Source organism: Notechis scutatus, chromosome 1 (genome assembly GCF_049901735.1).
Source record: "Notechis scutatus isolate UNSWTSFEM ecotype Mainland chromosome 1, rNotScu1.2, whole genome shotgun sequence".
Taxonomy (NCBI): Eukaryota; Metazoa; Chordata; class Lepidosauria; order Squamata; family Elapidae; genus Notechis; species Notechis scutatus.
Window position 1 is genome coordinate 242,904,342 of NC_142009.1, and position 20,908 is coordinate 242,925,249.

Genomic DNA, 20,908 nt, shown 5'->3' on the forward strand with positions numbered 1-20,908 from the left:
TTGTATGTGATACACACACACCCTGGACAAGAGAGACCTTTCCAGACCAGAGGTGGTATTCAGCAGGTTCTGACCAGTTCTGGAGAACTGGTAGCGGAAATTTTGAGTTGTTTGGAGAACCGGCAAATACCAACTCTGACTGGCCCTGCCCCCATCTATTCTGAGCCTCCTGAGTCCCAGCTGATTGGCTGGGTCTTCTTTGGTTGCCCTGCACAGGAGAATGGAGCTGGAAAGCAGGTTAGTGAGATGGGGAGGGAATGGGGATTTTGCAGTATCCTTCCCCTTCCACGCCCACCAAGCCATGCCCACCAAGCCATGCCCACAGAACCGGTAGTAAAAAAAATTGAATCCCACCACTGCTCCTGTCCTTCTCTCTGGACTCTCCTTTTCTTTGGACTCTCTTCTGGAGATACTCTAGAAGTGACACAGGAGGGCTTTGCTCTCACAGGGCCTCGGGAGCCTCAGAAAATCTCTCTCTTCATCTAAAGACAAAACAGTCAGGGAGGAAGAGGATTTCCTCTTTTTTTAAGTTTTAAAACAGAGTGAAAAGACAGTATAAGATATTCAAAGTACCTAATTAACTTATATCTACTCAAAAAGGACAGCTGATATTGGTAAGATAGGCACAAATGCCTTAGATTCCATTTTAAATAGCCCAGTTCAACACTTTACTGACTCTTAAGAACTTCCTTCCATTTCATCTTTCTGCTTCTCAAATACATTCCTGAAGAGTCAGCTGAATGAAATTGTCCTGATGCTTTTGCTTCCAGTCAAGGTTATTCTTGACCTACAATTCTAATACAAAACTAACACCAGATACATACAATCTCTTTAACCTCACCCAAGGGCACTTGAATTATTGTGGACAAGCAAACTTCAGATGCCAAATTTTAATCATTACTATTACCTCTTCGCTTTTAACTTTGATTTTTTTAGTATTGAGAACAGACAAGTGATAATCTTATATGCAAAATGAAGCACTTCGGAGCACTATAGGTTATAATTGCCAGCATAATTCTGAAAATAGCAAAATGGCATTTTCAGAAACATGCCCAATATTACTAAAATGATCATGTAGCATATCATAGAAAATAATATGTTCAAAAAGATGACACACAATTGTTTTGAATCTCCAGCATGTGCTAGTTGCAAAATGTACTTAGGAAAACTTTCATAAATAGATCAAGGGGAGATTTTTTAAATGTATCTTTGTTTGTTTTCTGAATAAGTTTCTGCATCTGAAGAATCACATTCATTGTCTGCCCTGATTCAAAACCCATGGTTTAAAGCTTGAGAATATATATTTAAAAGCTGACCTTATTTTATCACTTTGTTCTTTTTCTGATGGCTTACATATCTGAATAAAATGAAGTACTATGCTTTAGAAAATAGAAATAAGTATTGGAAATGTAATTATAATCAGGGAACATATTTCCACATGTGGTGGACATGCCCCCATGCACGAAAATATTGGCAAAAAATTAGAATATGGATAGAGGAAATAACAAAACAGAGAGTAAAATTCAAACTGGAAATTTTTTTATTAGGCATGTTAGAACCAAATATGAATAGGAAGCACCAATATTTAATTCTTCATATTATAACAGCAGCTAGAATAAGTTTTGCTCAAAATTGGAAATTGGCTATGACCCTTTCAGAAAATATGATAATCAATAAGGTATATGAATGTGCCAAGATGGATAGACTACCTAAGTTGTTAAAAGATAACCAAGACAGTGAATATTACAAAACATGGGATATCTGGTACGACTGGATAAAGAAAAGGTGATAACTTATGACCTGGCAACGTTTTGGAAAAATAAGGGTGACATGTAAATAAATGTAAATAAACTATATGTATGCATATAGAGAGTTTAAAATGACAAAGGAGTTATTATAACAATGTATAACACGCTATCAGAAGAAAAGTACAAGTGTATCTACTGATTAAACAACGCTGTAAAATGTAAACATATGTTTTTAATTTCATAACATTGAATAAATAAATTTATTAAAATAAAAAAAAAGAAACTAGAAATAATCCATGGGTTTGTTGTTTTTTTTGACAGAAATAAGGCTGATTTCAATATGGGAAATACAATGAATGTTATTTTAAACCATGAAATTATTTTATAGAGGATCTGGCATTGTAATGTAAATCAAAATTAGATTATATATTTACCATTTTTTTCATTTACATTTTATAAGTAATTTCAGCAATTGTTCTATAGCTTGCTAAAATATATTCCAGTATTCTGCAGTTTCCATTTTGCATTTGTGTTCTATTGCATTTATAGGAATTCTTTAAAAGCAGAACAGTTTTTTAATAGCCTTTTATTTTGTTTGTTTTTCTACAGACTAAAATAATGGGTGTTTTTTTCATCTCTTCTCAAGAATTCTTGGCTAATGCTTATGTGTTATCGGTTCTCCTTTTTTTTGCACTTCTATTGCAAAGAACTTTTCTCCAGGCATCATATTATGTGGCCATTGAAACAGGAATTAACCTAAGAGGAGCAATACAGGTATTTCAAATATCCTACAGGTTCATGCTGTGACAGGTTCCTATGTTACAGCTAATTTAATGGAAAAAGCATTTGATTAATAAAGGCTAGTATAACTTTGCAGAGGTGGTATGTATTTGTATAGGTAGCACCAGGAATGCTAAAGCTCAGATTGAGCTAAGATTAATGTGGGATCAGGAGAATAAGTAAAAGAGCTTCCTCAAATATCTTCAAAATAAAAAGAACAGAATTAGAAAAGGGACTGTCAGTGAAGATGACAATTGCCAGTGAAGGTGACAATATATATCAAAGAAAAGGCTGATGCCTTAATTCATTTCTTGATTTTCATCTTGAATACTCAAAGTATTTAATGTCAAGTATTTGGTACTCAAATACTAAATGTCATTAAAATGCATTTTACTGTGATGACATTAAAAATGTGCAAGTTTACAGGTGCTCTTAAGGAAACGTGGGAGATCATCCTCTTTATACTTTCTCTTGTTTTACTGACTGTACACATCCATCATCTAGAATATTTTGAAAGTCATGTTTATATCCAACCATTTGCTTTTTTAAAATGCACATTCCCCTAGAAAGACCAGGATTTCACTCCACAATCTCTTTTTACTGTGACAAACTTTCATATCCTTGCCTTTCATTATATAAGCTGTAGCTGTCCTGCATGGCTCCTGAAATTAATAGCTCATCTGATTTCAGCACAAATAGATCATGGCTTGGGTTTCTATATTAAGAATGAAAAAGAAACAAGAAAAAATGAAGCAAATTGAACCTGTGACACCAGAAAAAGCAATAATTAATTGCCAAAAATAACCATCAAATTGAAAGTCGTTTTGGTGTAGTGGCTAAGCCACCAGACTAGAAACCACAAGGCTGTAAGTTAGTCCCTCTTTAGGCGTAAAGCCAGCTGAGTGACCTTGGGCCAATCACTTTATCTCAGTCCTACCTAGAACATAATGGCAAAATACTTCCAATGGTCTAGGAGTGATATTCACATATTTCTCCTCATACGCCTGTAGGATTTTTTAGCCATCTATTTCTATCAAAATTCAAGTCCTATTTAACTTGAAATATTTATTTACAAAAATATCTTACTGGGAATACGTACTCCAATCTTTTTAAAAAAGATTTGGACAATAGATCTCATTATTTTCAAATTACTATGGGTTTCTATGATCTAATTCAGGGGTGGGCAAACTTTTTGGCTCGGGGGCCGCATTGACTTTTAAAATTTGACAGATGGGCCGGGTCAGCACAAGATTTTTGGGGAATTGCCCCCCCCTTTTCCCCCCCTCTTCTCCTCCTTCCCCTCCCTCGGAGGCCCCTGAGTCAGGAGTTGCTACCGCCGGCGCGGCTCCCGCGGCTCCAGTCCCGCGTTGCCTCGGGAAGGGAAAGGCAAAAAGGAAGAGCCGCGGCGGTGCTTTGCAACTGCAGCAGCGGCACCGGAGGCTCAGGCTCAGCGGCTCCTGGTTCCCAAGGCAATGCAGGACTGGAGCCGCGTGGAGCTGCGCCGGCGGTAGCAACTCCTGACAGCCCCAGCCGGACACCTGAGCGGAGCCGGGCGGCTGCCTGTTGCTGGCGGAACTGCTCGTCCAATTGCTGCTGCCGTGAGTTAAAGGAAGCCGAGCTGGGAACTGTTTCCAGGGCTTCGGGTTAAACTTTGCAGCAAAGTTGCAGGCGGCTCTTCCCGCCGAGGCAGGAATGGGTGGGCTGCTTGGAGGCGACCGGCGTGCTCGCTTCCCCCCCTGGCTCGGGCGGCGCGGCGCCCAGTTAAGGAAGCCGAGTTGCTGGGAAGTTGCTCGGGTTCCAGGGCTTCAGGGTTAAACTTGCAGGCAAAGTTTGCAGGCGAGGCGTCTTCCGCGAGGCAGGAAGGGTTCCGCCCGGTGGGTGGGCGGGCCGGGCTTGGAGGGCGACCCGGCGTGCTCGGCTTCCTCCCGCGGCTTGGGGCCAGGCGCGAGTGCCCGACGAGTTAAAAGGAAGCCGAAAGTTGCTGGGAAGTTGCTCGGGTTTCGGGGCTTCCAGGCTTAAACTTTGCACAGGCAAAGTTTGCAGGCGGGAGCGTCTTCCCGCCGAGGAGCGGGAAGGGTTCTGCCCGGCGGGCGGGCGGGCTGCTTGGAGGAGGCGACCCAGCGGTGCTCTGGGTTTCCCCTCTGCCACGTGGCTCAGGGCCAGGCGCGAGCGCCCGCGAGGAAAAAGGAAGCCGCAAATTGCTGGGAAGTTGTTCGGGTGCTGGGAGCAGGCTTTTAAAGTGCCGCCTGAGCAGGACCGCCGAGCCGGAAACGGGGCACCAAGGCAGGGCAAGGCTCCACCAGCAGCGGCCTAGCTTTAGGTGGCTCAAGCAGCCTGCTCCGCCCCGCCCGCCGGGCGGAACTCTTCCGCTCCTCGGCCGGAAGGCGCTCCCGCCTGCAAACTTTGCCTTTGCAAAGTTTAAGCCTGGAAGCCCCGGAAAAAAAGGGGATCGGTGGGGACTCAACTTCGGAGAGGTCGCACTCGAAGGTGATTTCGAACTTCCAGCCAAGGCCTTTGCAAAGTTCTTCTTTTCTTTCCTACCCCGAGAGCTCTCCGCACTGTTTTGCAGCTTTGGGGGCCACGCAGCGCAGGGCAATACGCCACGCCCAGCTATTTTTTTTCAGGGGCGGGCCGGATTGGACAGACCAATGGGCCGGATGTGGCCCGCGGGCCGTAGTTTGCCCACCCCTGATCTAATTGGAAATGATTCAAATGTAACTGGATAAGCTATTATATTACATTATTATATATTACTACATTGTTGTAAAATGTTCACAAGTTAAGATATGAATCTTGAAAATTATCAGTAATACTTAGAATATAATCCATATTCCATATCAACTTATATTCAACATCAGCCACTCGGCATGCAAACTTTCTTTGATTGCTTAATAGCACAGGGCAATGTTTCCACTAGCAAATTAAATATTAGAAGAGAAAAATGGTACTCTTACTGAATTATCTGGTACCTTATAATAAATGAAGAAATAATATTTATAATAACTCTGGCTGAGGAATAAAAGTACCAAACTCCATATAAGCGTGTGGATATGTGTACCATTTAAGAAAAACAGAGGGGAAAAACTTTTTTTCTAAAACATATTCCAAAAAATTAATTTATAGCATATTAACAACTTTTTAAACTAAAATCAACTCAAGTTTTTCAGTCTGAATTTCTAAAATATCTACTAATAATCAGAGAGCTTCCTTCTATTTATAAAATCAGATTAATGCAGCAAGAACTATGGAAAAAGTATATCCTGTAATCTCCATGATAATGTTACTGTTAAGCTATTAGTATCTACATTTTACATCCTTGCATCTAGGATATAAAACAATAATTTCTAATCAATGAATTTCACAATCTGTTGGAATTTTACTCATTCAGTACTACTATTATGTAAGTCTCAGAGCATGACCCAAAGGTGCTCTTTCAAGAGGCAAGTGGACTTTCTTTGTTTTTCTGAAGAAGCTTCTTGTATGAGAAGTGAAATGTCTTCAAGGAAAAACAAAGAAAGTCCAGTTGTCTCTTGAAAAAAAAGTACCTTTTGGACAATAATGGCCTGGATGACTAGAATCTCCATAGATACTCTCGTAGCATGAGATAAGCTTAATTATATAAAAATGCTGCAATATATATATTTGTATTAGATGTCCTGATGCTAGTATGTAATTTCAGCATTCTCAATATTCTTTTAATGATAATGTTTTGCTACCATCATGATTAGTTATAAATGTTATCAATATAGAACAAGATATTATTAATATGGAACTTTGCTTTTTCTCTTTCAATTGAAACCAAACATTTTCATTCTAGACAAAAATTTATAATAAGATCATGAGACTATCAACCTCCAACATGTCCATGGGGGAAATGACTTCAGGTCAGATCTGTAACCTGGTTGCAATAGACACAAACCAGCTAATGTGGTTCTTCTTCCTCTGTCCTAATCTCTGGGCTATGCCTGTACAGGTAAGAAAATGAATGGATTATTAATTAACATTAGCCCATTGGGAACAGAGATCAATGTAGATTGTTTACCTGTTACTCTCCCATGGAATCATGAGATCTAAGTTACTTGAATCTTCCTAGCTTTTTTCTCTAATTTTGTAGTTATCCTGAGGTGAAATATACCTTCCTTTTTTTGGAAGACATCTCTTCCAAAAATAACAATTGATGATATGTCTAGACTCCTCCCTTTTTCCTAAGTGCCCTTACCATCCAATTTTAGAATTGTATCGATTACCCAAATCAATGTCCCTTCTCTTTCCATCATTGCAGATTATTGTTGGAATTGTTCTGCTCTACTACTTGCTTGGAATCAGTGCCTTAATTGGAGCAGCTGTAATCATAGTGCTGGCCCCTGTCCAATACTTTGTAGCCACAAAACTTTCACAAGCTCAAAGAAGCACATTGGTAAGTTCTGCTAAGTATACCTATCCAATTTCACAATTTCAGACTATAAATTTGTAATCACCACCAAGAATCTCTTTTGATCACAGTGGAATAGAAATATTATAAATAAATAAGAGGGGAAGAAGTATTTAAATAAAAATTATGATCTCAGTATAATCCAAAATTATTTTTTATGCCAATGGTCCAGGAATATTCCAATGAGAGACTGAAGAAAACAAATGAAATGCTTCGAGGCATAAAGCTACTTAAGCTCTATGCCTGGGAACACATTTTTCATAGTAGTGTGGAAGAAACTCGGCAAAAGGAAATGACAAGTCTTAAGTCTTTTGCTCTTTATACCTCTATATCAAGTAAGTAATTCACTTCTTTTTGTCCCTAAAGTCAGTTTAAATGTTTGCATAAATGTAAATAAGTTTCCAGATAGTTTACTGCACAGTTCCATATGGATATGGATGTGTGTGTGTGTGTATATATATATATATATATATATATATATATATATATATATATATTTGTTTTCTTAAGTTTTCATGGTACTTACATGTATGGCATTCGGCTTTGTTCAAAAAAAAAACAACAGCCAATAGAATGAATTTCTCCTGCTAGTTCATCATTAAATCATTTATTCCCTTCCACCTGGATTTCTCTATGAATGCTCAAAAATTCAGTCCAATGGACTGGGTGAATTTTCTTGAAGGTAAAAGGAAAAGAGAGTAGATCCCATTACAGAAGCATTATTTCTTCAAAAAAAAATTATGAAAAAGATTTCACAGTCTTTTGAGTTTTACTTGAGTTTATCTTTTTGATGTTAGAAATGTATTTGTGCTACACCTTAATATTGAGATAAAGATCCATTTTGCAAATCCTCTCAATAGTCTTGAAGATTTAATTAAATGCTTTTCAAGCAGTTAGATCAATATTAGTTAAAATGCTTGCATGAAGTAAAAGTAAAGCAGTAAGCTGTAGCTCCAATAAATAGTTGGTTCACAGATCTTGCTAAACTACTCTACTCGTTTCAAATTGACTGGTTTATATGAAAATCATGATTTAAAAACTTCAATTTACACAGCATTCTAAATCCAACTAAAACAAACTCCAATATGGTGTAACATCTTCATATCTGTGGTCAAAACAGAATAATCAAACGTATAATTGTAGATACGTGGATGTTCTTTTGCATAACAAGCTAATGGCTATCCTAAGATAAGAATAAAGTGGCTATAATTACCAGTCCTGTGTCATGAAATGACGGATTTCCCTTATTTTCCCATTAGGAATACTTCTAGCTTTTAGGCCCATAGCATATTTAATCAATTTTACATCTGAATTGGGATTCTCATTGCAGACAGCTGTTTTATACCAATAGTAGAGAATATGTGCAGCTCAGGATCGAATTGTTGTGCTTCTCGCCATATTTAAAGATTATAAACAGACAAGAATTGTTTGTAGTTATAAAACTTTTACAGTAGTTTTGCTCTTTTGATTCCACTTAAGTTAATGAAGCCAAGACTGAAATAATTTTAGATTTTTGACAAATGTGAAAACTAAGAACCAAACATTTAATAATGCATAAAGAAGTAATTGACTTGCAATGCCAAATTATCCTCTGAGGAGCAATTTAGCTGCCTATAATTGATTTTTTTCTCCCTGATACAGTAAATAATATATTATATATGTCAGACATAAAAATGTAGATATAGAAAGGAGACCATTTCTCCATGAAATTTACTTTCCTATAAATCAGACCTAATGACTACTACTGTTCAACAGTTTTTTGAGGGGGCGTGCATAAGCGCAACAACGTGCCTACCGTCCCTGTCCTATTGTTTCTTTTTATTTTTCTTATATGTATCCATTTCATGTATTCATAACTATGTTTATACTTATACCTGTTATCTTATAATCACTTGACAAATAAAATAAAATAAATAAATATGAATAGTGAATTGAGCAATAAAAAAACCCAAAAGGAAGTACGTAGAAAGGTTGCAGTATTATTGTAATCTTAATCTTTAATATAGTAATAATTTCACTGTAAAAAGGGAATTTATTATAAAATAACAAATGGCCTGCTCAGGCTTGTGAGAGCCAATAGTTAAATTTTCTGGAATGCTGTGTTAAATAGTAATACTGATTTTATCGGCTTATTTATCAAGAATTAACTTCCATTTTATTGAACTCCTGGATATAGAATTGGTCTCTAAACTGTAATAAACAGTAGTTTTACAACAATATTAATTGTAACTATGCAATTAACACCAGTGCAGCATTTTAAGTGTCTCATAGTAAGAAAGATGACTACTGTGACATCTGTAAATAAATGCAGTGGATTGAAATGATTAGAAATGATTATAAGTGAAACATTTGATATCAAATAGGAGTTCTTCACTAATTATCTCCAAAAGGATAAATAGTATGTCACCCAAATCTGTTTTTAAGCAGCTGAAAACAATAAGCAGGGGCAAGGAAAAAGGCCCTGGGAAATTTTTCAAATTTGGCTGTACTTAAGACATTAACTTTACCCTTTAGCACTAGAAAGCTGCTTATGTTTTCCTTAGCTCCTATGAGATCTTATTTATCATGCTAAATGTTCATCATGAAATAAGTCTTTTGAGATGGTGCTACACTGACCTATGATAATAAGCAACCAAATGCACAAAACAGATGGCATATTGGCAATGCTTATTATCATAAGTACTTTAACTCATTTTCTTTTCTCTAGGGAATAAACAGTCTTGATGTTTTCCTTTTAAAATTAATCTGCTTGAAGAACATTACTTCAGAACAGAATTCACCCACTTGCTTCCCTCCAGATGTTTGTGAATTACCATGAACACATTTTTGTATTTAGAATAGGCTTTCATAAGAGATCACTATGGGAAATGAGGAAGGGATATTCACCCACCCATCCTTCCATCCATCATCTCTTGTTTCGTTATCTATGATTAAACAAATGTGGAATGCAAAAGTCTCAACAACTTCTAGGTCAGGGGTCCCCAACCGCCGGTCCACGGACCTGTACCGGGTCGCGGAACAAGCCTTATCGGGCCACTGGTTGCTGGGCGCCGCCATCTTTTTAAAAGCGCTTCCGGTGAGCTTTTCCGGGTAGAAAGCTCACCGGAAGCATTTTCGTCAAAAGATGGCGGCGCCAAGCGCTTCGGTGAGTTTTTCCGGGTAGAAAGCCATTTCTACCCGAAAAAGCTCACCGAGCGCTCGCCGCCATCTTTGACAAAGCGCCCGTGACGCCACCAGCGCTTTTCTTCATAAAAGATGGCGGCGCCCAGTTGACGCCGGTACCGGGCCGCGGCGCCCAGCTGATGCCGGAACCGGGCCGCGGCGTTGAAAAGGTTGGGGATCCCTGTTCTAGGTGACAACAAATAATACACAATAGTCTTTCTGGTGCCATCTAATGATTGTCCTGGTTTTTATAGCTCAGATCTGTACATCTACTTAGTCAGACAAATCATGATTCTTTTTCACTAACCTGTGGTAGTTCATTCAGTTTACCTGCCACCAGATCCATCCTAAGAGCTGGCTTTTGGCTAGTGGGAGAAATTTGAAGAAAAGGGAACCCATAAATTGAGATCTTGAGACCACTATCCTAAGTCATAAGACATAAAAGAAAATGTATAGAAACCAAACAAACTTTATGGCTTAACATGATGTAGGAAGCCAGCCAGAAATTAAATTTGAAAATAGCCTATGATAATGAATTGTTTTAAATGTTAGAATTATAAATCCAAATAACTCTCAATGTATATTTAATGTATTAATAGAGATAATGAATTGTCGTTGGTATACAGGATGTGGGACATTTAACCTTCCAGCTCTGGGCTTAATGTAAATAGCAATAGCACTTAGATTTATATATACCTCCCCATATGCTTTGCAACACTGTCTTTGCAGTTTACAATGTCAACATATAGCCCCCAACAATCTGGGTCTTCATTTTACCAACCTTGGAAGGATGGAAGGCTCATTAGGATTGAACTCCAGGCTGTGGGCAGAGTTTGCCTGCAATATGCATTGTAACCACTATACCACCAGAGTCTTTGTATTTGCATTTATGTTAGAAAAAAGTTCCCGCGGAAGGGAGGGAGGGAGATAGGGAGAGAGAGAAGAGAGATCCATATATTAATTAAGGAACAGTTCTTTATGACTTTCCATATGTAAAGCCAGATAATTCACTTTATTGAACAAACCATTGTTAAGCAAACTATAGTTTAGCACAACATATGAACCCTGTTGAAGAATCTTGTACTTTTTACAGGCTTATGGACACCCTACAAAATTACAAAGATTGGCGCCCATCTCTACAGCATATATATTAAACTTTCTGAAATGAAATAGCACATTAATCCATGTAGTTATTATGTATTGCTGATACTGTAGCCATCTTCCAGAACTCAGGGGAGAAATCAACTTGACTTATAGATGCCAAGAAATGAATCTCAAGTTTTTTGCCTTAAAACATGTATTTTATAATGAAAATTCTTTGTCTTCCCTCCAAATTTATGTTTAATTAAGCCCAGAAGGCTTATCTGTAGCTTATTTTATTAGATTTTGAAATATTTGAAATATTTCCTGTTTAGCTGCTGCAATAAGATTGCAGTGTGAACCAGGAAGCTGAAAATAATATAAGAGTATCCTATTTCTGAAATAAATTGAACAATTTGACAGTTATGACTTGTTCAAATTAGGAAGAAATTTTGGCAACTTAAGTAATAAACCATGATGATTACTCTACCAGAATAGATAATTTATATTTTAATGGTCAGCTGGAAAGAAGACCCATTCCCTAGACATAGAGAAGAAACCAGTACAGTACATCAAATCTACCCAGAAAATCCCTGGAAATTGCTAGTCATTGTTTTATTGCTATCGTTCATGGTACAGAAGCACTATCAGAACTGTGATGAATATAGTCTGGATTTCCAGGAAGGAGGGAATGCATTTCAGAGGAGTAAGAGAAAACTCGATTCACATGGTTTGTGTGAGATAAAGAGAATAAAAATGGCTTCTCCATAAGAGTTTTCAGGCTATATGCTTTACCAGGGTGATAGTTTGCTTTAATTTGGCAAGATTTTGTCTGTAGGTGAGGATCAATAAAGAAATCTGCTTGGACATCACAATGTGTCTTTCTTTGAGTAATACAATGCAATATCAATGTATTGTAGCTATTCTACTTGACTAAAAAAAACAAACTATCTAAAAGAAAAAGGCACTGCTGGAGTTGCAAATGCATACTTTGTTAAGCTAAGCATCATTTATATCGGGTGGAATGTCTGTAATTATTGGCATATTTTTTCTTACGCTGCACTTTGTTATAGCAGTTATTACTCTTCGAAAGTAAATGAAATGCATGAGAATGAAAGAGATTTAGATACAAATGTATGTAAATGTAGTAAGAAAAAAACATTTTCCCTACAGTTTTCATGAATGCAGCAATACCAATTGCAGCTGTTCTTATAGTAAGTATAAACATTTATATTAAAATGCAACTTTATTTTTTTTTAAATAGAGAAAGATGCCTTTTTAGTAATGAATGTGTTGATTCTTCTTTTGCTGATTTTAAATTATTATGAGGAGATCTGGGTCCATAAAGTTTGTTCATGCTATAGGAAGGAAAGAAGACACTAAATTTCAGCAATTGCTCTTCCCAATAGCTACTAGAAAAAAAGCTTTGCAGAGAGATAAGAAATACAGGAACAACATGAACGATGATACTAAGGACTGCAGTAAAAGATGAAATAGAAATTAAAAAGGTCAGTGTAAACCACACTGGCCTTTCCCGTTGCACGATTCATTGGCTGGCAGAGTGATGGATGGGTAAAAAAAGAGTAGCAACTACTTTATATTGTTTCAAAAGCTATGGCAAATCATATCGTTCAGTAAGTTTCTTCAATCTCTTAACAGTAACTGATTCTGTCTGCTACATATAGGACAGATTTCAGCTCATTCTCATTGCCATCTTCCTTTGGGTAGAACTTTCTTTTGGAATTAATCCAGTAATAAAATACAATTTATTGTCTTTGATGGGGCAAATTCAGGCACATTTCAAGTCACAATTCATAGACTTTACTCTACATTCAGAGAAGCTTCTTTGATTTCTTTTATTTATTTACTTAATCTGTATGGCACCTATTGCAAATTGTTCTGGGCAACTAATAATAAGAAACACCACCAAGTAACAACTCCCACAAAAGAATATTGCAAACACACCCAGGAAATAAATTTAAAAAGAAAACTCTTATATAAATGGTATATTTATAGCTGTATATATTATGATGCTTGGTAATCATAGTTCTATAAAAGTAACAGTTCTGCTGATTTTTGGAAATTTGGAACTTTAGTAAAAAAATCTGACTGAAAATATGTCTTCAATACATAAATGGTCTGAAGTAATGCATTTTGTTTTTGTTTTTCTAATAAGACGTTTGTTGTCCATGCCCATCTCTTTGTCAATGCTGACTTTTCTCCTTCGGTGGCCTTTGCATCGCTGTCTCTTTTCCACATCCTTGTGACACCTCTCTTTCTACTCTCCAGTGTGGTTAGATCCACTGTTAAAGCTCTTGTAAGGTAAGGTTTCATGGGTGAACTCCCCAAAAAGTTAAGAGACTTGGTTTAAAATAGTCACCTCCATTGCCGCAGGAGTCACAATTTGGTTTTGATTTATTTAGGATATACTTTTGTGGGTTTTCCTACAAAAGGCCCTTTGTTGTTAGTAAATCATTATGAATTTCCCTAATTACATTATCAGCTTCTCTGGAACTTCTATTGCCAATATTCACTGTAGCATGTCTTGTGATTTTTGTGGGAAATAGATATTAGGATGTGAGAATCAATTTGATGTAGTTGTTAAGGCATCAGCTAGAAACCGGAAAACCATGAGTTCTAGTCCCACCTTAGGCACAAAGCTAGCTAGCCCTAGGAAGCAGACATTTCTGAAAAACCTTTCAAAAAAACTGCAAAGACTTGTTTTCAGTCTCTGAGAATCAGTCACAATCAACAAAATACATAGATGTAGAGATAGAGATATAGACCATTTGTTAATTGTTTAGGGGAAAAATAGCATTGATTCTGCTGCAATACTAAGGAAATCTATCTTCTCAATTCTGTTAGTAGTATTACAGCTGATGTCATGTTAGAATTAAATCTAAGCATAATTGCTGATGGGATTTATATAGAATAACAGAGTTGGAAGGGACCTTGGAGGTCTTCTAGTCCAACCCCCTGCTTAGGCAGGAATGATTAATCATATATTTGGGTTCTATGCAACTGTATCATCCTGTGAATATGATGGACTAGAAAACTGTGTGGACTGAAGTACAGAACTGTATACAAAACACAATAGGGTCATCCAATCCTAAAAGGGACATTACCAATTAAGGATATGCAATGTTTGCTTAGTAAGGAATATAATGTTCCAAAGAACAGTGGAATGTTCCATGTCATTCTGTATTTCATCTGGAACACTTTAAATTGCTTCTAGTTTAGAGCAGGGTCCCCAACCACCGGTCCAGCGGACGTGCGATCAGCGGAACAACTCCTACCAGCGGCTTGCTGGGCGCCGCCATCTTTTCATGAAAAAGTGCTTCCGGTGAGCTTTTCCGGGTAGAAAGCTCACCGGAGGCTGCGACCATCAAAGATGGCGGCACCCATGATGCAGTACCGGGCCGCGGTGCCATACTGATGCCGGTACCGGGCCGTGGCGTCAAAAGGTTGGGGATCACTGGTTTAGAGGACTGTTTTACAGAAATTCTCAAACTAGCCTGAAACAGCATGATACAGAGAGGAACACAATGTGTTATTGTTTATTGGAATATCCCTTTCCCAAATCAGCACATCCCTATTTTAAAAAGATTTTTTTACTTGAATTTAATGCCACCTATTTAAGATGGGTGTGTGATATATAATGAGGAATACCCAATGACAATAAAACATTTACAATTTATATAATAATGTTATCATAGATTTTAAAATGGGTTATGTGTTCTTGGCAATATGTTTATAAAATCTTAATTGTATTTTCTCATTCCGCTCTGTTTTGCCCACACACGTACATTCTACACTCTTATATGATGACCACAAATCCACATTAATTCAATATGAATTTTACAGCTCAAACTGTGTATATGCATCCTTTTAGAAGTTTGTTCCTTAATGCTTACTACAATATAATGTGTGTGCAGAATCTGCTGTTGTTGTACTTTATTCTGTGCCTTCATCAAAACATTTCAAGAAATTGAAGATGATCAATGATCAATTATTAGTATTAATGTACTTTTAAATATCTCTATCTATATGCAGGTGCATACTAGTTGTAACTAGTGTCTTCTCAGGCACCTTTTCTCTGTCATACTCAGAGCCAGTTTGACTAGACCTGTAAGATCTATGCAGATTATTTAAAAAGAGGCAACCTCTACCTATGGACAAGGCAATATGGAGATTTCAATATCATGGAGTCACCATATTTCCTGAATTTATTCTGTTTTCAGAAGCTATTATCTCTCATTTGTGGCTCTCTTATGTTTTTTCCATCCTACTTTTTTATTGTTATATGTAGGGTCCTTGGTGCTCTCTGAACTTGGTAGTTTTCTTGCAGATGTTTCATTCCCAAACTAGGTAACATCATCAATGTTAGCTAGTACTGGTCTAATATCTTACATCTACATGTCATAAATATTCTAATAAATAATCAACACCAGACATGAAGCCATCAAAACTTCAAGTTTATACTCCAAGTATAAAGTAATGAAGTTTTTTTGCTCATGATTTCAGCAATAATTACAATCCCACAACTTTGTTCCAAAGTATCTTTGGTGGATACAGTTATTCTCCATGGAAACTGAAATGTGGCATAATCAAACAATATCTAAACAGTTATAAAAGCCCTAAAACTGACATGCAAAGCATAAATATAAAGTCCTAATAGCAAGTTAGCTTAATATTCTTATTCCTAAAAGGGCAGTATGTATTTTTGATCATTTCAGTGCACTGTTATGCATCCTTATCCAATCAAAATGGAATCCTTGTCTGTCCAAGGGCTGGACATCATAATGGGACTGCAGTTTCTTAAAGTAACGAACACTGGTGCTGTATGCAGCAGTGATATCATTTGTTTAGCTTGCTACCATTCTTCTTTTTTCATAGTGTCCAAAAGTTAAATGAATTTCTCTCGAGTGAAGAAATTGCAGAAGAGCATGATAAATATTCTGAGCCAAGAAACTCAGACAACCACAGCAAATATCAGATTCTTGTAAGTGTCGTTTTAATTTGATTGTGAAACTGGCAACATCCCATTCTTAAATCTTTGCTTGTACAGTAATGCCAGTCACTTTCCTTATAATTAATAGCCACAGTAGTAAAATTTAACATCTACTTATTGTAGATTATATGGCGATTGCTCTTTGTTTAAAGCCAGCAATGGATGATGAGACAGTTTGCTGGTAGGAACTGTCAGCTGCATTGTGAAACAATTGTAGGGGGAGAAATCCAATCCTTATCAGAATGGTTGGGATGCATCTCAGTCAACAGTCCTGTGTAAGGCATGCGGTTTGCTGATTTGTTAGAATCCCCTGGAACAGGATTAAATACCCAACAGCAATAAGAGATCCAAGATAATCAACAACTGCATGCTTAGAAAATGATTTCATGGATCATGCTGTACCATAGTCTGAATTAAGCAGTGGTTTAAGTAGCCAAAGTATCTTGTTTCAGGCATTTTGCTAAGTCATGAACCATGGTTTGCACCCAGAAAAACTTGAGATGATATTTTGCACCTTAGGGAAGGGATGCATCTACTAGGAAACTAACTCATTCTCCATTGCTGACATCTGCATCCAGGTCCCACTCACCATGTTTCTGTCTTCCTGGTCTTGCACAGGCCCTCAAAGTTGTTAACCGTAAGAGGCCTGCCAGAGAGGACTGGAGCAATTACAGCTCTCCTGTAAGAAGATCTGTTAACAGCACAGAAGCAGATGATTTTTGTGTAAAGGTGATAATAAGGTCACTCTTTCTAATTATGTTGTTTCTAATAAGTATAAAAGTTCTAGTACTATAGTCCCAAGCTGAGCATACAATCCAAATTTATCCCCTGCACCAAGATTTTTCTCACTAACACAGAAAATAGACAATTTTTGGCAATATGATTATCAGACTGGAAGTTAGGCCTGTTGAAGGAGCTTGGATTAATTGCTAAGAGAGAGAAAATAATAGTTTCCCACCACAGGTGGTATTCAGCAGGTTCTGACCAGTTCTGGAGAACCTGGGTATTCATGAAATTTTGAGTAGTTCAGAAACTGGCAAATACACTTCAATTTTTTTTTTTTAAACAAGTTTTATTAATTTTTCCCACCCCCCCCCCAAAAAAAAAAACACACATTTGGTGGCGCAGGAAATTTTGAGTAGTTCAGAGAACTGGCAAATACACTTCTGACTGGAGATTTTACAGTATCGTTCCCCTGCCAGGCCCACCAAGCCACGCCCACAGAACCAGTAGTAAAAAAAAATTGAATCCCACCACTGGTTTTCACATAGTTTTCTTAACCATAATATGTTGATCACACCACAATTTATGTTCACAAATTACTCCATGCCATAAAACTGTGAGGCTCAATAATCAAAATCAAGAAATCACATTATAGCTTAGCATAATGTGTGAACCTAGTCATTTACTCTTTCCCCTCCTTTAAGTTTCAGGCTTAAATTATGCTAGCGCAAGTGTAGCATCTGTAATAAATTTCATGTCAACCTTATTAAGAGTAAATAAAGGCCTCTGAGCAGATTCACTATGCATTCTTCTTCACATTTATGTACGTACTGAGAATCCCCATGTATCAGGGGCTAGAATAAAAGACTTCTGTGGAAACAGTGGCATTTGCAGACATATCTCAAATAATTTTTAAAAATAAACACAAAGATGTTCTCTTTCTGGTATGATAACTAAAATATAGGATTGCATGTCCTCCACCTTTTGTATGAACCTCCACTTACTAACCTCTGTTCCGTAATCTGATTTTATTTTCATATGAATAAAATAAATGTGGATAATTGTAAAATTTGTTTCTCCAACAGTATATGAGGATAATTATCTGTAGAAAGTAGAAATAGGGTTGAATCAGCCTATATGCATTTTTATGTTTAGCGTTGCTCTTAGTTATGCTGCGTAATTTTATCCACTGTTAAAAATAAACAATGCTTAGTTCAGATGAATTTATCCCCAGGAGTGTACAGAATTGCTTTACTGAACTAAACACTTTACAGGGGAGAAAAGCTAATCTGTGTTAATTTAACCTACTTCTAGTAAAAAAAAATACTTAGAGACACATTATTCTTATAACACAACCGTTCTGTATATGAAGAAGAAAAGAACATTAAAGTCTGATTGGAAGAATTATGGGGTTTTGGTTGTTTATTACTTTTTGCACAGAAGATCTTTTTTTTTTTTAATTTAAAAATCAAGATACAAATTCATCCAGAAAGAAATGCACTGATGAAACAGAGAAATATTTATTTGATCTACTATGTTGTATCATGCATTCTATTTAAAATTGCTTCTTTTAATTGAATTGGAAAAGCTTGGGAAGGAGCTCATAGACCAGATAAGGATGTTCTGTACTCTGTTATCTATGAACCAGGTTAATAGATAACAAAGTACATTATTGGTAACAGTTGCCTATTATTAATACTTTAAAAAATAAATTTTAAAAGCGAAGATATGTATGATGTTTTGCACCAACATAGATCATTTATGTTCCTGTTGCTGTTGCGGCCATAGGTCACGAATGGGTTTTTCACATGGACACCAGATGGGATTCCAACTTTATCCAGCGTTGATATTCGAATTCCTCAAGGTATTAATGCATCTATTACAATGATTAGGATTTGCAATTGTTCAAAATCAAGCACTATGCAATAATAAATGGCTGAGCACAAAACAGAAACAGGAGCACAACCATATCTACAACACAGTATATATAGTGTACTATGAATAAGGATGATCTTAGCAATATGCATGAGAAAAAAACGGTCCATTTAATGGTCCATTTAAAAATCAGTTGGCTAATTGCTGTCTGGATTGTAGTGAATGTAAGTCAACATTTCAAGAATAACATATATTTTTCTATTATTGCAGGTCAGTTAACAATGATTGTGGGACAAGTAGGCTGTGGTAAATCATCTCTCTTGTTAGGAATACTTGGAGAGATGCAGAAGATATCTGGGAATGTGATCTGGAACAGGTAATTTTAGTTTATCTTTTTAGTTGCTGTGTAGCTTTTTGTTTAAGGTACAGGCCTGTCATATCTTTACTATATATGAATTACATTACTATATCAATGAATCCTGAAATGTATTGATACTGCATATAGTTGCTAAATACCTTCACTTTCCTCGTTTAATTAATCCACATGAACAGCTACTGTAGATTCAGCATGTGTCTTTGTGTCACCACCAGCTACATGTTCATGTGGGTCACAACCAGCTACACACTTTTTGTATCATTGCACTTGTAACTCAGAAAATTGATCACATTGCAGTAACTTTGTGTCTAATTGAAAAAGAACATTCATTTACCTTCAAACTGTGAAATATATAAAGTTGCTTTAGTGTGTCAGACAAAACAGGGTAAGATCATGTTGCGGAGGAAGCGTTATAATATGTTAATAATTTTTTTCTCTATTATTTCTGATATTACAGCAGCATTCCTGACAGTGAGACTGGGGAAGACGTCAGGTATTATAATTCATTTGATTCTGTCATGCAACACAAAGAAACAAAATCATCTAATGTGATAGAAGGTGTTTTTTTTAAGAATCAAAATATTTTTATCAGAAAAATTGTATAGGCTATTTTGATAAGTATGTTTTGATGCTTGGGATGATCAACCACAATGACTTGAATCCAGAATGAATTACTGTATATCACAAGTGTATGAATGTTGGTCATATTCATTTACTTTTAAAATTCAAGCATTTCTAATGAGTTGCAGAAATATGTAACAACTACCAAGTTACTGTGTACCTGTTTTGCAGCTCCGACATGGAAACAACTGTTGAAATGGAGTCCAGGTACAGTATTTTAAAAAATGGTGTTAAAAAACTAAAAACATTCTGTCAACAAAAGCAGTTTCATTACGCTATAACTGTAAGATCAAAGATCAAAACTGTACGATCTTTTATGTGCTTTCTGTACAGTATAGTGTTATGCCAAAAGAGAGAAATCCATGCTTTCAAGTTTATACAAATGTCTAGATAACTTCTACTAACTTTGTAAACTGAGAAATTCTGCTTTATAGAGAATCTGCATTCTATCATTATAATTCTCTGACTTACAAAAATCATAACAGTCCATATGCTATATTACTGGAGCAATACTATCTGGTGCTTCTATGCTTCTTTGAAAAAATGCTTTTTGTCTGCACTGCTAAGGTAAAAAGCACATTTAACACTCAGATTTTGCTGCAGTTGACTGACATTTCTCTGGAGCTAGAGAATTAGAAAAAGGAGAAAAAGACAAAGAATTTATATCAAGACAAAAAAGCATTATTGACTAAATGTCTCAATGGTTAAATATGTAAAATCAGGGAAGAACTGTATCATGACTAAAGGTACAACATAATTGCTAAATTGTGCATAATTTGGATAATTGCTAACTTGTGCATAATTCAGGAAAATGGCATAGTTAATAAATGTTTCTGCTCATTAAGATGTCTGAATCTTTATCTGTATGATTATCAATGAAAGTCATAAGTAGAAGTCAAGGATATAAGCATTCATAATGATTCATATGAATTGAAAATGTCCATTAACAGTACTTTTTGAAAGAAAAGGTTTTCTCCCAAATTCGAGACGATCTAACCACAGATATCCTCTTTTATATTTAATTAATATGGTGATACATAATCTAGAATGACTCACCATATAATCGTTCAAAGGAATTAATAAATTAAGTTCCTTTTACT

General features: G+C 36.4%; 1 protein-coding gene across 1 annotated transcript in view; it reads left to right on the plus strand.

The window, feature by feature from the left end:
* Positions 1 to 20,908, plus strand: part of ABCC8 (ATP binding cassette subfamily C member 8) — a 71,031-nt gene that overhangs the window by 19,311 nt on the left and 30,812 nt on the right. The window contains exons 7-18 of the mRNA XM_026668318.2: positions 2,358 to 2,522; positions 6,346 to 6,501; positions 6,811 to 6,945; positions 7,133 to 7,295; positions 12,376 to 12,416; positions 13,379 to 13,524; positions 16,099 to 16,204; positions 16,832 to 16,942; positions 18,725 to 18,800; positions 19,082 to 19,187; positions 19,645 to 19,680; positions 19,980 to 20,015. Of these exons, the coding sequence (XP_026524103.2) occupies positions 2,358 to 2,522; positions 6,346 to 6,501; positions 6,811 to 6,945; positions 7,133 to 7,295; positions 12,376 to 12,416; positions 13,379 to 13,524; positions 16,099 to 16,204; positions 16,832 to 16,942; positions 18,725 to 18,800; positions 19,082 to 19,187; positions 19,645 to 19,680; positions 19,980 to 20,015 (1,277 nt within the window). The remainder of the gene's footprint in view (positions 1 to 2,357; positions 2,523 to 6,345; positions 6,502 to 6,810; positions 6,946 to 7,132; positions 7,296 to 12,375; positions 12,417 to 13,378; positions 13,525 to 16,098; positions 16,205 to 16,831; positions 16,943 to 18,724; positions 18,801 to 19,081; positions 19,188 to 19,644; positions 19,681 to 19,979; positions 20,016 to 20,908) is intronic.